The sequence below is a fragment of the Durio zibethinus genome, chromosome 1 (genome assembly GCF_047325235.1).
Source record: "Durio zibethinus cultivar Kanyao isolate XHJ-2024 chromosome 1, ASM4732523v1, whole genome shotgun sequence".
In the NCBI taxonomy this organism is placed as follows: Eukaryota; Viridiplantae; Streptophyta; class Magnoliopsida; order Malvales; family Malvaceae; genus Durio; species Durio zibethinus.
The window spans coordinates 2655122-2671889 of NC_143162.1; the positions used below are offsets into that span (position 1 = coordinate 2655122).

The 16768-nt window shown below is 32.2% G+C and overlaps 3 protein-coding genes across 4 annotated transcripts; 1 reads left to right on the forward strand and 2 right to left on the reverse strand.

Moving 5' to 3' along the window:
* Window positions 1-450: 450 nt before the first annotated feature.
* Window positions 451-4924, forward strand: LOC111311640 (uncharacterized). Of its 2 annotated transcripts, XM_022911199.2 has the most exons (4): window positions 451-1459; window positions 2151-2306; window positions 2410-3090; window positions 3574-4924. In XM_022911199.2, the coding sequence occupies exons 1-4, from the start codon at window positions 1124-1126 to the stop codon at window positions 4690-4692; spliced, it is 2292 nt and encodes a 763-aa protein (XP_022766934.1). In that variant the 5' UTR covers window positions 451-1123; the 3' UTR covers window positions 4693-4924. The 2 variants fall into 2 exon arrangements, with proteins under 2 accessions (XP_022766934.1, XP_022766935.1); XM_022911200.2 differs by lacking the exon at window positions 2151-2306 and having other exon boundaries at window positions 543-1459.
* A 5310-nt stretch (window positions 4925-10234) lies between these two features.
* LOC111311641 (Glutaredoxin family protein) lies at window positions 10235-11395 on the reverse strand. Its single transcript, XM_022911202.2, has one exon. The coding sequence runs from the start codon at window positions 11251-11253 to the stop codon at window positions 10384-10386; it is 870 nt and encodes a 289-aa protein (XP_022766937.1). The 5' UTR covers window positions 11254-11395; the 3' UTR covers window positions 10235-10383.
* Window positions 11396-12612: 1217 nt separating this feature from the next.
* Window positions 12613-15486, reverse strand: LOC111311642 (Immunoglobulin E-set superfamily protein). The gene is made up of 4 exons (XM_022911203.2): window positions 15255-15486; window positions 14888-14989; window positions 14453-14613; window positions 12613-12886 (listed from the first exon to the last, which is right to left on the reverse strand). The coding sequence occupies exons 1-4, from the start codon at window positions 15352-15354 to the stop codon at window positions 12779-12781; spliced, it is 471 nt and encodes a 156-aa protein (XP_022766938.1). The 5' UTR covers window positions 15355-15486; the 3' UTR covers window positions 12613-12778.
* Window positions 15487-16768: the final 1282 nt, after the last annotated feature.

Consider the following 16768-nt stretch of genomic DNA (forward strand, 5'->3'; position numbering starts at 1 on the left):
TAGTTTAATTTGAAAAAAAATATTATTTCTTCGTACATAAGATTTTTTAAAAAATCACAATAATAATATTTTTTGAATATTTGAAACCATAGTAAAGTATTTACATATTATATAAAATAATAATTTAAATTAAACAAATAAATTAATTAAAGCTTGTATACAACCAGATAAGCAAAACTCAAATGGTGATTCTAAGAATGGAATTTGAATTTTAAAGTTTCGATAAAGCTTGTTGATAAAAAAAATTGATTTTTATGATTACCAAAATAATAATAATAGCTATTTTAAAAAAATACTATCAATATTATCAATAAAAAAATTGAAAAAAAAACAAAAAGGAGATATAAAAAGAATAAATTAAAGAATTAAATAAACAATACAAGGGCATAAAAGGAAAAACAAAAGCCAAAGCGGATAAAAAGGTAGTTTGGATAAAATGGAGTCTCCTCTAAAATAAAAAACCAAAACCAAATCCAACGACGAAAGAAAAACGGAGGTCAACTACCTCGTTATTACGCCGTTACATCCGGCCACCCGACGATGCCACAAGAATACCTCTCACTACCTGTCTTTCTTTCTCTCTCTCTCTCTCTTTGGTTTACTCGCTTTAAAGTTGAACCCTTTGTCTCTGTCTCCGTCTCCTGTAACCCTAGTTAACCTTTTAACCCCTAAGCCTTAAGCCCTCTCTCTCTCTCTCTCTCTCTCTCTCTCTGTATTCGTCAATCTTCATTCGCCTTTCAACGTTCACTCTCTCTTTTTCTTTTTCTCTCCCTTTATCATTCTAAATTTATATTATAAAAGCACCCTTCCCCTTCTGTCTTTGTCCCAAGAGGTTTTCTTTTATTTTTTGGTTCTTCAAAATCAAATCAATTCCCCTTCTAACAATTAATCCTCCATTTTTGATCCCTTTGATTATCTACCCTTTTCTTGTTTTCTTTTCTTCTATATTTTAATTCAAGAATCCCAAGATTGTTTCTTTCTTTTCGTCTTTTTTTGGGTTTATTTTTTGTAAAAAAACCCAGAAAGAAAGAAATAGAATTTCTGAGTTTCTTTGGGTTTTTCGAGAATATTAACAATTCGAGGCATATAAGGTTGTTTTTTATTCTGGGTTTTTTGTTTGAAAATGGTGGTAAAGATGATGAGGTGGCGGCCATGGCCGCCTCTGGTTTCAAAAAAGTACGAGGTGAAGTTAATTGTAAGAAGTTTAGAAGGGTGGGATCTGGTAGGGGAAGGTGGGGAGAAGCCGGAGCAACTATCGGTCGAGATTCGATGGAAAGGCCCAAAGGCTTCCCTCAGTTCTTTAAGGCGAACGGTTAAGAGGAATTTCACCAAAGTAGTCGACAGCGTTGACGAGAACGGCGTCGTTGTATGGGATGAGGAGTTTCAAACCCTTTGTAGCTTGTCGGCTTATAAAGAGAATGTGTTTCATCCTTGGGAGATCGCTTTCTCTGTCTTGAATGTAAGTCTCACGAGAACAAATTTCTTTTTTGTTATCTTTTTTTATTTTTATTTTTTATTTTTCTGGGTTTTTAGAAAATTAAGTTTTTCTTTCATTTTTTTAAATAATAAAATTGTTGAGAATTTTATGGGTTTAGGCTTTCAAAGTGTTGGCCTTTTGGGTTTTGGGTGTTTAAAATTTATTGGATTTGTAGGGATTTTTTTTTTTTGTTTATTTCTATGAATTTTTATTATGTTTTCTGCATTTTCATGGGTCTGTTATTTTGGTTGTCTGATTGGTCTGAAATTTGGATGAAGATTTTCTGAACTGATCTATGTTCTGTACAAATTCATAAGATTGGATTTAGTTTAGAATCATTTGTACTATTAATTTGGTTGAATTGAATATCTTTTCAAGATAATTAGACTGGTTGTCTTGTTTCTTTGAGTCAGTTGACTGTTGGAGAGTTGGTTGATATTTTGAAGGATTGCTAATTTCATTCCATAGAAAATATTGGAACTTTTTGGGTGGTTTAGGTTTATTAAACAAAATAGGTAGAAACCATGGCAGATTAGTTTTCTCTTTTCATGCTGATCATGGGAGGCAAATGGATTTTTACCTCCAGAACTTGTTTATCATTATATTTTTGTAGTCTTATTTTTGTCAATATTCTACTAGTTTTGGTTTCAAGAAGTTATCTTTCTTGATACAGGGCTTGAACCAGGGACAAAAGAACAAGTTTCCTGTTCTTGGGACAGCCTCATTGAATCTTGCTGAATATGCTTCTGCTGCTGACCAGAAAGAGTTTGAGTTAAACATACCTCTCGCACTCTCTACTGGCGCTGCTGAGCCTGGTCCCCAACTCTGCGTATGTGCCTTCTAAAATTTATAATTCAGAACTCTACTATGTTATTAATCAGTTTTCTTTAGGGTTTAGACATTCTAATTTTAAGTTTTCATTCATCATGTAGATATCACTTAGCATGTTGGAATTAAGAACTGCTCAAGAAACCATCGAGCCAGTACAGACAGCGTTAGTGCCTGTTGCATCACCTCTCCGGTCTGGAGAAACTGTCACAATGGAAAAGGATGAGGTTTCTGCAATTAAAGCTGGTCTTAGAAAGGTGAAAATATTTACAGAGTATGTGTCTGCCAGGAGAGCGAAAAAAGCCTGTCGAGAGGACGATGGCAGTGATGGAAGGTGTTCTGCCAGGAGTGATGACGGTGAGTATCCATTGGACACAGATTCAGTTGACGGCTCTGAGGAAGGAGAATCTGATGAGGTAAAGGATGATTCTGCTGTCAGGAAGTCCTTTAGTTATGGTACCTTGGCATATGCAAATTATGCTGGAGGATCATTTTACTCCAGCATGAGGGTCAGTGAGGAAGGTGAGGACTGGGTATACTACAGCAATCGAAAATCTGATGTTGGCTGCTCAAATGTTGAGGATTCTGCTGCATCAGTGTCAGAGCCATCCCTGCTGCAGAGTTCCAAGCGCAGCATTTTGTCTTGGAGAAAAAGGAAGCTGAGTTTTAGGTCTCCTAAAGTGAAAGGGGAACCATTGTTAAAGAAAGCCTATGGGGAAGAAGGTGGGGATGACATTGATTTTGACCGCCGTCAGCTTAGCTCTGATGAATCTCTTTCCCTTGGGGTAAGAATAAATTCTTGACTTTTTAGTTTTATTTACATATAATGTCTATGTCTGCAATCATACTGAAGAAAAGGAAAAAGCACACCCTAGTTTTTTTTTATGATTTTCTTTCTGATCATCAATTCTCTAACATAGCCTAATCGGATTACATAGACACTGACATTTTTTTATTATTAGTCCTGAGTTTTGTCAATTTATCACCTGATTTTTCTTATGAATTCATGCACCTGCAAAGATGTATGTGTATATGTATCTGATTGGGGATTTGGATATCATTCGTTAACATAATAATTCACATGTTTAATCATCTCATCTAATTTGAATGGTCCCCTTCTTCAATGACTGTTACTTTTCCAATACCTTTGTTGGGCTATATGTTAAGAACTATTGTGGTATTATCAACTCCAATTATTTGTTTCTTCACAATTATTACCTGAGTAAAATATATTAAGTTCTAAATAAAACCATCATTTATTTTGGCAGTGGCACAAGACAGATGAAGATTCATCTGCTAATCGTTCCTCGGTTTCTGAATTTGGGGAAGATAGTTTTGCTATTGGCAGTTGGGAACAGAAAGAAGTGGTAAGCCGTGATGGACACATGAAGCTTCAAGCACAGGTCTTTTTTGCTTCTATTGATCAACGGAGTGAACGAGCAGCTGGTCAGAGCGCATGTACGGCTCTTGTTGCTGTTATTGCTGATTGGTTTCAGAACAACCGTGACCTAATGCCTATTAAGTCTCAATTTGATAGCTTGATCAGAGAAGGGTCATTGGAATGGAGGAACCTCTGTGAGAATGAAGCCTATAGGGAGCGATTCCCTGACAAGCACTTTGATCTTGAGACGGTTCTCCAAGCAAAAATACGTCCTCTTTCTGTAGTGCCAAGGAAGTCCTTTATTGGGTTTTTCCATCCAGAGGGGATGGACGAGGGAAGGTTTGACTTTTTGCATGGTGCAATGTCTTTTGATAACATCTGGGATGAGATTAGTCGTGTTGCTGCAGAATGTCCAAACAGTGCTGAACCTCAGGTTTACATTGTTAGTTGGAATGACCATTTTTTTGTCCTTAAGGTTGAACCAGAAGCTTACTACATCATTGACACATTAGGAGAGAGGCTTTACGAGGGATGCAATCAAGCTTACATCTTGAAATTTGACAGAAATACAGTAATTCACAAGCTACCAAATGTGGCTCAATCATCAGATGATAAGTTAGCTGGTGATCAGCAGATAGCAACAGCTGCAGCTGAACCTAAAAATTCACAGGTTCAACGGGTCAATGGGAAGGAGGAGGGTTCTGTTGCAGGGGCTGTAGTAACCAAACCTGAGGAATCAATCAAGAGTGAGGACAGTGAGGAGGAGGTTGTTTGCCACGGAAAAGAGTCCTGCAAGGAATATATAAAGAGCTTCTTGGCTGCTATACCTATTAGGGAGTTGCAGGCAGACATCAAGAAGGGTTTAATGGCATCAACACCGCTACATCACCGACTCCAGATTGAATTCCAGTATACCGAGTTCTTGCAACCAATACCTGAGATTTGTGCTACTCCAATGACAACAGCCATGTCGGTCGAAGTTTCATTAACTGAAGTTGCTGCATAGAGACTTGCTGTAAATTCTAGGAAAGTGTGATTACTCTAACTTGTTTTCTTTCTTTTACTATGGGTATCTTATGATGTGCATGGGTTTTAACCTGTTTGAGCTTTTGTCAATCAGTTTGGCGAATAGAGTTCTGTTTCTCCTAAGTTGGCTCGAAAATACAACATTATTTTTCTCGTATGTTGGGGACCTTGAGTTAAATTTGTGTCTATTGGCCTATTTTTTAGTTGCTTCACTTTCCCATTTGCTGTCTTTCTAGGGAACAGGTTTTTTACGTGTTACCATGCATTTGGCTGTAATTTTCTGTATCTTTTAACTTTGTTTGCGCCAAACGCCGTTTCCAATTGTCAAGATATTCTTCTGTTCTACAGTTCCAGCGCTTGGTACTTTTGCAGACTGAGGGTGAAAGAAAATCTAATCGATCTGTACGTGATTTGCCTGGTTCCAGTTTCCCATATGATTAAGCTGATGACTATGATCAGAGCATGTGCTTTTAAAGTTAGAATCTAATAGTAGCTGTACATAATTCATGAACCCATTTTTTTTTTCTTATCATATTCGCTGTATCCTGCACAAGGCAAAGCAGAACTTTTCAAGGTTGGTCTTGAGGGCAGAGAACAAGATTCTTTGAAACGTATGGTCCTTTTTGAGAAGAAACTTTCCTTCTGAAGTTCCAGTTTTGATTCCCTCGACAGCTTTTATCTGCCATAACATTGTGACCAAGTTGAATTATTATGCCAAATGTTGAGCTAAGGTTTGCTTTTCAAGACCCCTACACTGCACGTTGAGGATATATCCTTTTTAAATATATTTTATTCTTTTAGAATGGTTCAAACTTCAAACATTCATTTTTCCGGTTAACCTCTGCTTGGAATTAATCAAAGATGTCAACAAGCTTCATGGAGTTCCTTTGCCTTATTTGCACTCAAGGATAACGGCAATGATAACCACGAGGAAAGGAGAGGAATTTGACCTGCCCTAACAGACATTAGATTGACTTTATCCTAAAACGTGTAGCCTTTAAAGCTAAATTACTCAAAAGAATGACAATCAATGGCGCATGCCGGGGGAGGGGGGGGGGATTTGCATGCTTTGCCAAAAGCAAACTAAAACACAAGGGCTTTGATTATAAAAAGATTTGACGTTAAATTCTGTCATGGTCCTTGGCTTAAGAGACTATGAACCTGTTTTTAAGTGTAAAATTAGCAGCTGTCTACTTGACTCTTTTTGATGGCTAACGTCGCTTACAATTGTTTAATATTGGGCTAATTTCAGGCATGTTTATAAACGTAGCGTAAGGCCCCAAGCCTGTTACAACTTTAAACCCCCATTCAGTCCCCTATATATATATATATATTTAAAGTTCATATCCAGTTCAATCAGTTAAACATAAGAGTTATCTTAAGTCCTATCCAATTTTTTTTTGTTTTTTTTGTTTTTTTATAGAATCTCAATATAAATTAATTGAGTTAAATTTGAAATTATGTCTTCTTTTTTTTTTTTTTTTAAATCTTTACACGGCATAAAAGAAAAAGAAAGTTTTCAAGGCATCAAATTTTATTTATAAGAAAAATGCTGGGTTAGGGTTTTCAATTTTGATTCAATGATTCAAGACATTGATTAAATGAAAAAGAAAAAGAAATCTTTCCCATTTCAACTTGCTTTATTTATAAAGAAATTATGGATTCTAGATTTATTTCAGTTAGTCTTATATAGCTAGGATTCAGTGACTCCAAGATCGAGTTAAAATGAAGTCAGCAATGTCAATGATAAAATTTAACAAGTCAACTGCTATTTTTATATAAAGAAGTAAAGGGAAACAGGGGATTCCAACTTTAAACGTTAATCTTAGAAAACACTAGCATTACTCAAAGCTGACTATGTAAATGAAGGGAGCTGTGTCTTTGCTCTTTTACGGTAAAGCTGCTAGTGAAAATGATTCGTAAGGTGCTACGGTCACAATTTTTTTTATACTGCAGTTTAGGAATACAAAAAATATATATATATATATATATATATTAAAACTTGAATTATGTCTTAAGAGGTTCTAAACATTTTTTTTCTTTCATATCTAACTTTTTTTTTTAATTTTAAGTAAATTACTTAATTATTTTCTCATTTTAATTTTAAAATTTTCAAAAATACATATTTAATAAGTTATATAATTTACTAAATTTTCATATCCGATAAATTAAAAAATTATATTTAAGATTTGAAAAAAAAATTATTTAAGAAAAAATTGTCCTGTAAAAATTTTTAAGTTTTCAAATATGTAAATTTAAAGATTTTTAAAAATTTTTAAATTTGCTAATCAAAAGACTATAAAAAATTCAAGCTTACAAATTTGAAAGCTTAAAAGTGGAAGGTATGCATAAAAAAATAATTAAATAATTCTAATTAAAAATAATTTAAAACAAAGATATAAAAAATTAAAAAATGTGAATAAAATTATCCTTTCTAATTATTAAATGACATCTTTTAAAAATAATTTTAAATTAATCAAGTTAAAATTCACACATTATCAACTATCCCTTGAATCAGTTAATATCTTATTGAGGTTAACACTTATAAGTTATAGGTTCGAGAGAATTTAAACATATAATTATCATAATATATAGATTCATTGACCTATTACTAAACATGATTTAATGAGAGTCATCATCAATTTTTTTTATTTAGGTGTAATTGATCAGTCGATCAAATTTGTCATATTTAAAGAAGAGTCATAAGATTGACTTAGATATATTTAAATAGTAAATTATAATTCAGGAAATCAGATTTTAGGTTCGAAAATACGGTTATATGTGATGAAGGTTATAGCACATTTACAATGCCCATTAAAAGATTATATCAGTTTGATTTTAAATTATCCAAGCTTTTAACATGTTGGTAATTTGCCACAATATTTAATATTAAAACTTAATCCTAAAATTACCTAAATAGTTTTATAATAATTTAAGAAAATTCTATTACTTCAAGAGTATTCATGAAAACTAGTATTTTATCCTGAAAAGGCTCTGTTATCAGATTTATTACTATATTTTATTTAAAAAAATTAGAAAAATCTTTCAATAATTTAGTAGGATTTATTTTGAGGCAGATCTCTCAATTTTGTTTGAAAATATTTATAAAAATTTCATTCTTTTGAGAAAGTTCATTAAATCTTCAAATAGTTTGGTAAGACTTAATTTAAGAAACAGTCTTCCAATAATTTTGTAAGATAAATTTTATTTTTTTTATTTTTTTTGAAATATATTTATAAAAATTTTCAATAGTTTGGTTGATTCTATAAAATTTAAATCCACGAAAATTTTTCAAAAAATTTGATAAAATTCATAAATTTATTTAAAAAGATTTATTTAATTTTTTATTTTTGTTTTCTATAAATAAAAATGAATTTTTACAAAATATTTAATAAATAATAAGTTACTCAATAAAAATAAATAAATAATAAAAATCAGTAAGATAAAATAAATAATAAAAAATTAAAATATAAAATAAATCAAAAATTAAAATTAAAATTAAAAAAAAAAAACATTTGATTGAGTTGGGCTGAATCACGGGTTGGGTGAGGATCCTATTTGAGTTACACACGGATCTAAGCACTAAAAAATGACACCATTTTGAAATCTTATAAAAGCCAAATTCCTCATTTTATCTTCAGAAACTCCCTGCTCCCATTTTTCTCTAACTGAAAATTCTCTGACTTTAGGAAAAATAAAAACATTCAACCGAAAATTGAAAAACTCATTAGTTTCTGAAAAACTGATTAAAAATTGGTTGAAAAACTCAAACCCTGTAAAAAAATTTAACCAAAAAAATTTAAAAATTGATCCCCAAACCAGATTTTTCCAGATTTTTTTTTAGATTCTTTAAAAAAAACTTTAGAATTCCAACCTCGAATCTAAAAATCCCAAAATCACAATCCTAGTACGCCAAAACGAAAAATCGAAAACTTTAAACTAAACTAAGAATCTATAAATCCAGGCTCTTCCAACCCAGAAACTAAACCCAAAAAATTTTTACAACCCCAACACTGAGTCTTTCTTCCCACCAAATCCTCCTATCTTGTTCTTCTGGTCTTTTGTTCAATTTATAGGCATCTTTAAGAGAGTTTTTAAAGATCGGATAAAACTAATCCAAGCTTGAATCTTGGGATTGAATTATGCCCGAACTTGATTTTAGGTTTAAGTTTTTGCTGATTTTTTTAGATTAAACAAAAAATCCTTTGATTTCATTATGGTTGACTATGTAGATTAGATTCCCCTGATTCAGCTGATTGAAAATTTAGTTTCTTAATTCTCGCTACTGATTGAAAAAAGGGAAAGAAAGAAAATTAATAATATAATATACTATACTATAATAATAATAATAAAAATAATAACATAATATAATATAATATAATCGTACTATAATATAATATATTATACTATAGTAATATAATACTAGTAACAAAAAATAAAATCAATATGAAAACTCCATATATAAATGAATGTCTATAATAATATATTTTTTAGTCAAATATATAATAAGATAAGAAAGTTAAAGACAAGTTAAGAACTAAAAAAAAAAAAATTAAGTTTAACACGTTTTTCTTTGGTATAATCACTTTTTGATTCCTCTCTAAAATTTTATCCACATATTAAGGAAGAGCCATGTGCCTAGTTTTCCCTACTAATCATTCCAGTCTCATCTAGATGATGACATAAAATTTGTCAACCTTCCAACCTCCATCAACAAAGCACTTTGGATAGTTTCTTCTATTTTTCTCAAACCCCACATATCCTTTTCCATGCTTCTTTGGTTCATTTCACATTACCAAACATTCAGAAATGTTGTTTTTATCTTAAAAACATTTTAGCTCATAAATTATTTAGGTTTGGTTTGATAAAGACCTGACTTTATTTTTACTTTTGGAAGAAGAAAGTAAAAAAGAAAGTGAAAAGGAGTTGGTTAGTAATGGCCAATTTATTATTATTTTTTAAAATGTACAAATTAGATGATAATTTGAGGATAAAAAAGAAAATTATAAATGTTGAAGTTTAAATTTTAAATTTGTCAGATATCATATCTTAAAAATAATTTTATGAATAATTTTGATTTAGTCTTTTAATGCTCCTAACTCTTTTAGAAAGTAAAAATGCTGGTTTTTAAGCTATTGATTGATACCAACTTTGTTAAAACTTTTATCCTAAAATTAAGGATAGAAGTTAAATTAAGCCTTTGCATTACATGCATTAATATGAAGAAAGAAAAAGACGAAGTAAAAGATGACAAAAGGAAAGAAAAAGGAAAAGTTAAAAGGTCATTAAACAAGCTAAATTTTAGAAAGTGAGCACAAGAATCAAACATGTTACCGTGACAATAGCATTCCAAAAATCGATTTCCAAGCACTACCATACAAATTTCAAAGTCCTGTGACACGAAAAAGACGTAACAGAAGCTGATCAAGGAAAGAAATGAAAGAGAAAATCAGATCTTGATAACAAAGACTGCATAATTTAGCCCATTGTTATATCAGTTGAAGGAAATTGATACGCGGTTCTTCATTTTCTTCATCCATATGGATTAATCTGAGACCTGCGAATGGGACTTGAAACTGCAGCAATTTGATTCTAAGTAGGAATATGTTAGACAAGGCAAGGAAAATATACAACATCAAAGAAGGGTACAAAATTATTGAATGTAAAGATTTCAGCAGCAAATAGGGCATTTGACCAATCCATTCTCATTACAATCGGGGCATTTCATGCACAAATCATCACCTTCCTTTTCTGCATAAACCTTTCGGCTGCCATTGCAGTTTGAGCAAACCAGGAACCGCATATTGGCACAACCAGTACAGGGGCAGTTGGGGAGGCCTGAAGGTATCCCTTCCAAGAGTTTCTTCAGCTTTCCTTGCTCGTGAAGTCCAACAACTTCATCAGCTCCTCCTATGTATCTGCCCTTGATGAACAGCTTTGGAGGGATCACTCTGCCACCCAATATCCTCCATAATTCTTCCCTGAATTCTGTGTCCATTGAAACATCTCTCTCATGGACCAATATCTTGAAACTGTCTAAAAGAAACCTGATACTGCTGCAATCTTCAAATGTTTTTCTTACCCCTCTCAAGCTTGTTGTATAGAAAATCACTGACTCTTCTCCACCTGGTGGACATTTCTCTTCAAAATCTGTTAAATATGGGTGTTCATCAGTGTCAGCCTTCACTTCAGGTATGCTATCATCCTTGACAATGATCTCCGAGGAAATTGGAAGCTGATCAGAATTATGCTCCGTGGCCACTATGTCCTTGAACTCTACGCAGGTTGTAACTTTATCTTGGTCTCCTACTTCGGATTCCAATTCCGTTTCTTCATCCTTTTGATCTTTAAAATCAACTACTGGTTCTGGGAGATTAATGTTGCTTTTGCAGTCTTGCTCCTCGTAAACTGATAGGTTATGGCAATTTTGATTAGAGAAGGTGTGCTGGGGATTAAGCTGAAGGACTAAGCCTTGTTTCAAAGTCCTGATAGTAGGAATAAATTTGAGTTTCTTTAGAAATCTTCCCTTCATGCCTTTCATCTCTTTATAGTGATCTCATACAAGAAATCCTGTCACATGCAATGGCACCACTTAAAAGAATTGAGAAGGTATAGCATGGAAGGGAGTGAAACTTTAATGAGAACGACAAGAGAGCAGATATTGGAGAGAGGACAATCGGAGGATGGGGTTTCTCTTTTGGTTTCCAATGGCAGGAAAGTGAAAACTGAAAAGCTGTGGGTTTGTTGCTTTTAAAAGTTTTGAATGATAACTGAGAGAGTGGGGTACCCCTTTGCTATTGGAGTCCACTGACCCATAACCAACATTTTGGTGCCTCGTCATGGCATAAGGGCAAGAACATGCATCATTCATTCCCCTCCCCTACTTTTCTTCCCTGGAAGGAAATAATTTGTATGAAGAGAAAATGAAGAATTTAAATGACAACAGTGTTCCTGTCATCATTAGTATAATAATAATGGCCCTAATACTACTTTAATGTAATGGCACAGATCAAAGATATTTTTCATGTTGTGGTTTTTCTTTGATTTATTCTACTGCCGTTCATATAATGTGTTGTTGAGTTGATTACTGTTATGGGGCTGATCTTGTTTCCTTTAATCGAGTTTTGATTCTCTTTTCGCGCTAACTTAAAAACTTCATGTTCGATAATTGGCTTAAGTGAAGTTTAAAGCTCCAACTCTTGAATTCCTTACAACTTAGCTGACTCTCTATGGTGGAATTGCATTTTTTTTGGGGGTGATATTTTGGTTTGTTGAATTTGGGTTGGAACATTTATGGGTTAGGGGTTACGTCATTTTGATTGTTGATTCATCCTCTGTATTTATCCTTTATTAATAAAAATCAACGTTGAAAAGTTGATGGTCCGTAAGATTTATGATAACAAGATGCTTCCGAATTGGTGCTAGGAAATCAATCAATCAAGTTAGACTTTAAATTCCAAAGCTGAACTTGCTCCTTGTATTTGCTTATGGTAAAGTTTATGGCCCAACATTTACTGAGAACATGGTGCTATACATTCAAATGATGCTCTGGAAATCAATGAACGAAGATGATGGGAGGAAACATGAGCCAAATATCAACCATGAAATGAGGCTGAAAGAACCGGTCATGATTTATGGCAAGCGTGCAATGGCCGCTGTACTCTTTTTTATTGTAATCAATTGGAAATGAGAAATCCATTTGATAGGGCACCCGTGGTCACCTTTGCACTGAGTTTGATTCTAAATTTTGAACCACTAAGTAGGAACCCTTTCTCAACCCAAAAATTAGGCTTTTGTAATTCCAGCCAACATTTAGGATGGGCAACAGTAGCTGTTCTTCCCCGCTGAAATGGCGCTGAGGTAACCTAGATCATACTATCCTAAGGAATTTGGATGGCAATTTGTATTAAGAACCGGATAATGGTTTCATCCACCAATGCGCTATGCCATAGGCAACATAATAGCTATAATGTTTTCCAGTCAGAACTCACTGGGATAAGCAAAGTTATACAGAACATACAGCATATAGAGTAATTTACAAGGATGAAAAAAAGGCATACTGATGTTTAACTGTCAGCCACAGATGATGCAAACCCGATATAAAAATCAAAACTAATGCATGTCAATTCATGCTTGTTTGCATCGAGCATCTTCATCTTCAAAGTGTATGAGCCCTGCATAAGGTTAAAAGTTGTCAGAGGTATCATTCAAAGGGCAAAAAAATGATGGTGGCATTTCTTTTTGTAGATTGAAGTGAAAATCCCTTATTACATCACACCTAAATAATGTCATTGACCTCAACAGGCCAATTGGAATTACATTGTTCAATTTCATTGCTGATCAATCAAACAAACAAAAGCAAGCTAGAGACTTCTCAACAAACAGTCATTTAAGAAAAAGCAAATACATATGAAGATGATGGAGGACATTTGAGCAATAGACAAAATGCTAACCTCAATAGATAAACAATTAAGCATCAGTCATAGATGTTGTGGACAAGTGAAAATCTTGAAAAGATAGCATTCTCTTGTATTATCTTTAACAAAGTTCCGTAAAAGAGAGAATTGGGACCTTATTCTTAGCTTAAAATATGAAGAGTAAATGAAGGGTCAGCAAAATCATGTTCCACGACTAGAACAATGCAAATGATGTTTTCTATTAAGACATTCAATGGTACTCATGCAATCAACCCTAACCAACCTCAGTGCAAATTAAAAAAAGTTATGCAATAGTGGTGACAACAATGAGCGTTGGCTATCACACATAACAGAATATTTTTAGTTTCTAACAGATCGTTAAAGCACGGGCATGAGTAAAACACATATAACACTATTCTTCATAGGTTGTAATGTAACAATTATTTTCTAGGGAATTTAATGCAGCCCTCACAAGTTTCTTTGTCAAAAAAGTTCCATTTTTAACAAATTATGCACACAGAAATTTCGAATTTTCTTTTGCTTTTGGAATATACATAAATCACAGTTGAGTAGTGGGAATAAACAGCAAGAACCAGCCAGGTGCAAGTAAAGCTTACTAGCAATCATATATTGCATGAGTTAGCTTGTAATAAAACATAATTGACGAAACCAAGCTTGGGATAGAGACAAACAACTAAATGCAACAGTATTCTACATGAAAACAACAAGTGAAACTTTTATCTTTTAAGGCTTGGTTCCAAAGGGACTCTGAAAGAACTGTGACTGCACTCTGACTAAATAAGTCTTGCAAAAACCAAAATACAAGGAATGAAGGAAAAGGTGGTTAAAACTTAAAATATTGGGAGTCTGAATTATTTCATTTGCTTAGTAGATGGAAATACAACGAGGGAAGAGAAAGTAAAGGATTCTGCATAGATCAAAATAGAAGGAAAAGATCAACCATTGACTTTAGTTTTTCAAATTTGCATTATGATCTTCAATCCTTTTAGTTGTTGCCTTTTTTTATTTACTCCAACAAAAAATAAGGAAAAGATAAGCTTTTCTCCTCTTCCTTTATATATATATATATATATATATATATATATGTATGTATGTATGTATGTATTTTTTCTTTTAACTCCTCTTTCCATCCCTCTTAATTCCTATACATGGAGCAAACTTAGCAAAAACTAGACAAATAAGTTGGCAACAAAGCCTTTTTAAGCTATTCTGCTTATGCAATAACATTGGTGCAAACAAACATCTAAAAGGAAAAATCCAACTATTCATCAATGATTAGTAAAAAATTAAGTTACGACTTACAGGGGGAGTATATCCTGGCAAAACTTGTGAGTGAGAAACCACAAAATCACCAATAGAAACAGGGCAAGATGTCTCATCACAAAGGTCATGAGTCTCACTGTGAATGTACCATCCAAAATACGAAACCTCAATCTCCAGTTTCCCCCCAGCGATTGCTGCACCTGTACATCATTATAGAAAAACACAACCCACCTTCAATCAAAAACTAAAAACACCATTGTTTTTGGTTGCATGCTACAATCACCATTATCAATCACCGGACATGACACAAATCTATCATATGATTAACCAATAATAAATGGTATCAAGCTCTGGAACCACAAGACACCCCCACAAACCAATGATTTATATACAAACACATACGGTCACGAGCATCAAATCACAACACTTTATATCAATCAACAAAAAGATTATGGGAAAACATTGATTAGTTACCTGTAGTTGCAGATATACTAAAGGTAGCAGGCTTCCCCCTTGCAATCGGGTTAGGCGAAATCTCAACTCCTTGAACCTGTACATCATACTCAGCTTTCTTATCTGCATTAGTAAAAAAAAAAAATCAGCCTCAAATTATGATTAGGGTTTTTGTTTTTGGTTTTTTTTTTTTTAATTACACAATCAATGTCGATTATTGCGAGCTAATTCATCACAAATAAAATTAAAAACAATATCAGTAAATCAATTTCTCATATTGAACAAAACTAAACATAATTTGGGAATTCAATAATACAATTTCCAGCCAATAAAATCAATTTAATTTCAAAAAATTTAAGCTGTGGGGCTAGGGTTTGGAGAGACTAACCGCAATATTTAACGTCGCTGGCAACGGCCAACGGAACAACCAGACACAACGACAGGAGCAAGAGGGGTGCGATGAACCGGTTGCACAGGATCATCTCCATCTGATTTCGATTTTAGAGAAAATAAAAATTAGGTTTTTTATAATTTAAATATATATTTTTTAGATTGCGGAGATTTTCAGGATTTGCATTTGCTTTGGAAGAGAGAGGAGTGCTGGAAATGTACGGCGAAGTGTTTGGCGGGGAAGATTTGGAGACGGGAAGAGAGATTGCGTACGGTTGTTTTGACTTTTAGGAGTGATCTGGATCGTTGATTTCTTTTGGTCAGCATGATGTACTGTGAAGATTTGTTAATTGGACGAACCAGACTGGCAGTTGGTTTGCGGTGAACGTTAGGTAAGGTTTTTTTTTTCTTTTTTAAGTGGTGTCTATGGTTGACTTTTTGGTTTCTTAACGATGGAGGTTTCCTTTTCCTTTTTCTTTCTTATTTATATTAAGTATATATTTATTTTTTTTAGTAAAATAAAATGTATTTATTTATTATTTTTAAAAGGAAAGGATAAAACTGATTCTTTTCGTAAAAACTAAATTTTTTTTTTTTAAGTTTATATTTTGTTTTCATTATTAATAATATTTTTTTAAGTAATGATGCATAAATTCAATTTAAATTTTTTGTTAAATTTAATTGTATGTCTAATTTTTTTATAAAAATTATATATTCTTGTTTATTACATTTTGTTCCCATTTTTAGTGTTCATGATCTTTTTTTTTTAATTTTTTTTATAAAAAGATTATTTTATATCATATACATTCCTTTTATTTAAAATATATTAGTAAGAAATTTGCTAATGAATGTCTTTTCTTTAAAACACGTTTTGATATTATTATATGAAATAATATTTTTAATCAATGCATTGAAAATAATCAATAAAATTATTAATTATTACATTAAATATAAAATTATTATAAATGTATTAATTAACTTTAAAATATCACATTGATTAGCAAAATCCGTTAAATAATTTATAAACCGATTCGTTAAATCCTTCCTTTGTGGTTAATAGCATTAACTCTCAATCTTCACTAATACAACACGCATTTCCAACATTAATTTATTATAAATGCTATTTTAGTGTATCTAACCCCAATTGGTAATTGAATGTAGCATACATTATTATTTTTTATTTAGTTTTTTTGTCATGAAAATATATTATTTACAATGATTGTAATATAATTAATTAATGATAATTTAAAATTATGTGAAAATTTTCAAAATTTTATAAGAAATTTATATTTATAAATGATAAATTCTTACATTATTTTTTATTATGATTAAATAGTTATAATATTGTAATAAAAAAATTATATCTTCACTCTCCTTTGTCAAACTTCGTGTATATATTGCTACTCAAGTTCTTAAATACTTTTATTTGGTAAATGTTATTGTAGAGTAGAAATTTAATAAAAAAATATAAAAATTTTGTTTTCATACAAATAAATAATATATTTTTAAAAA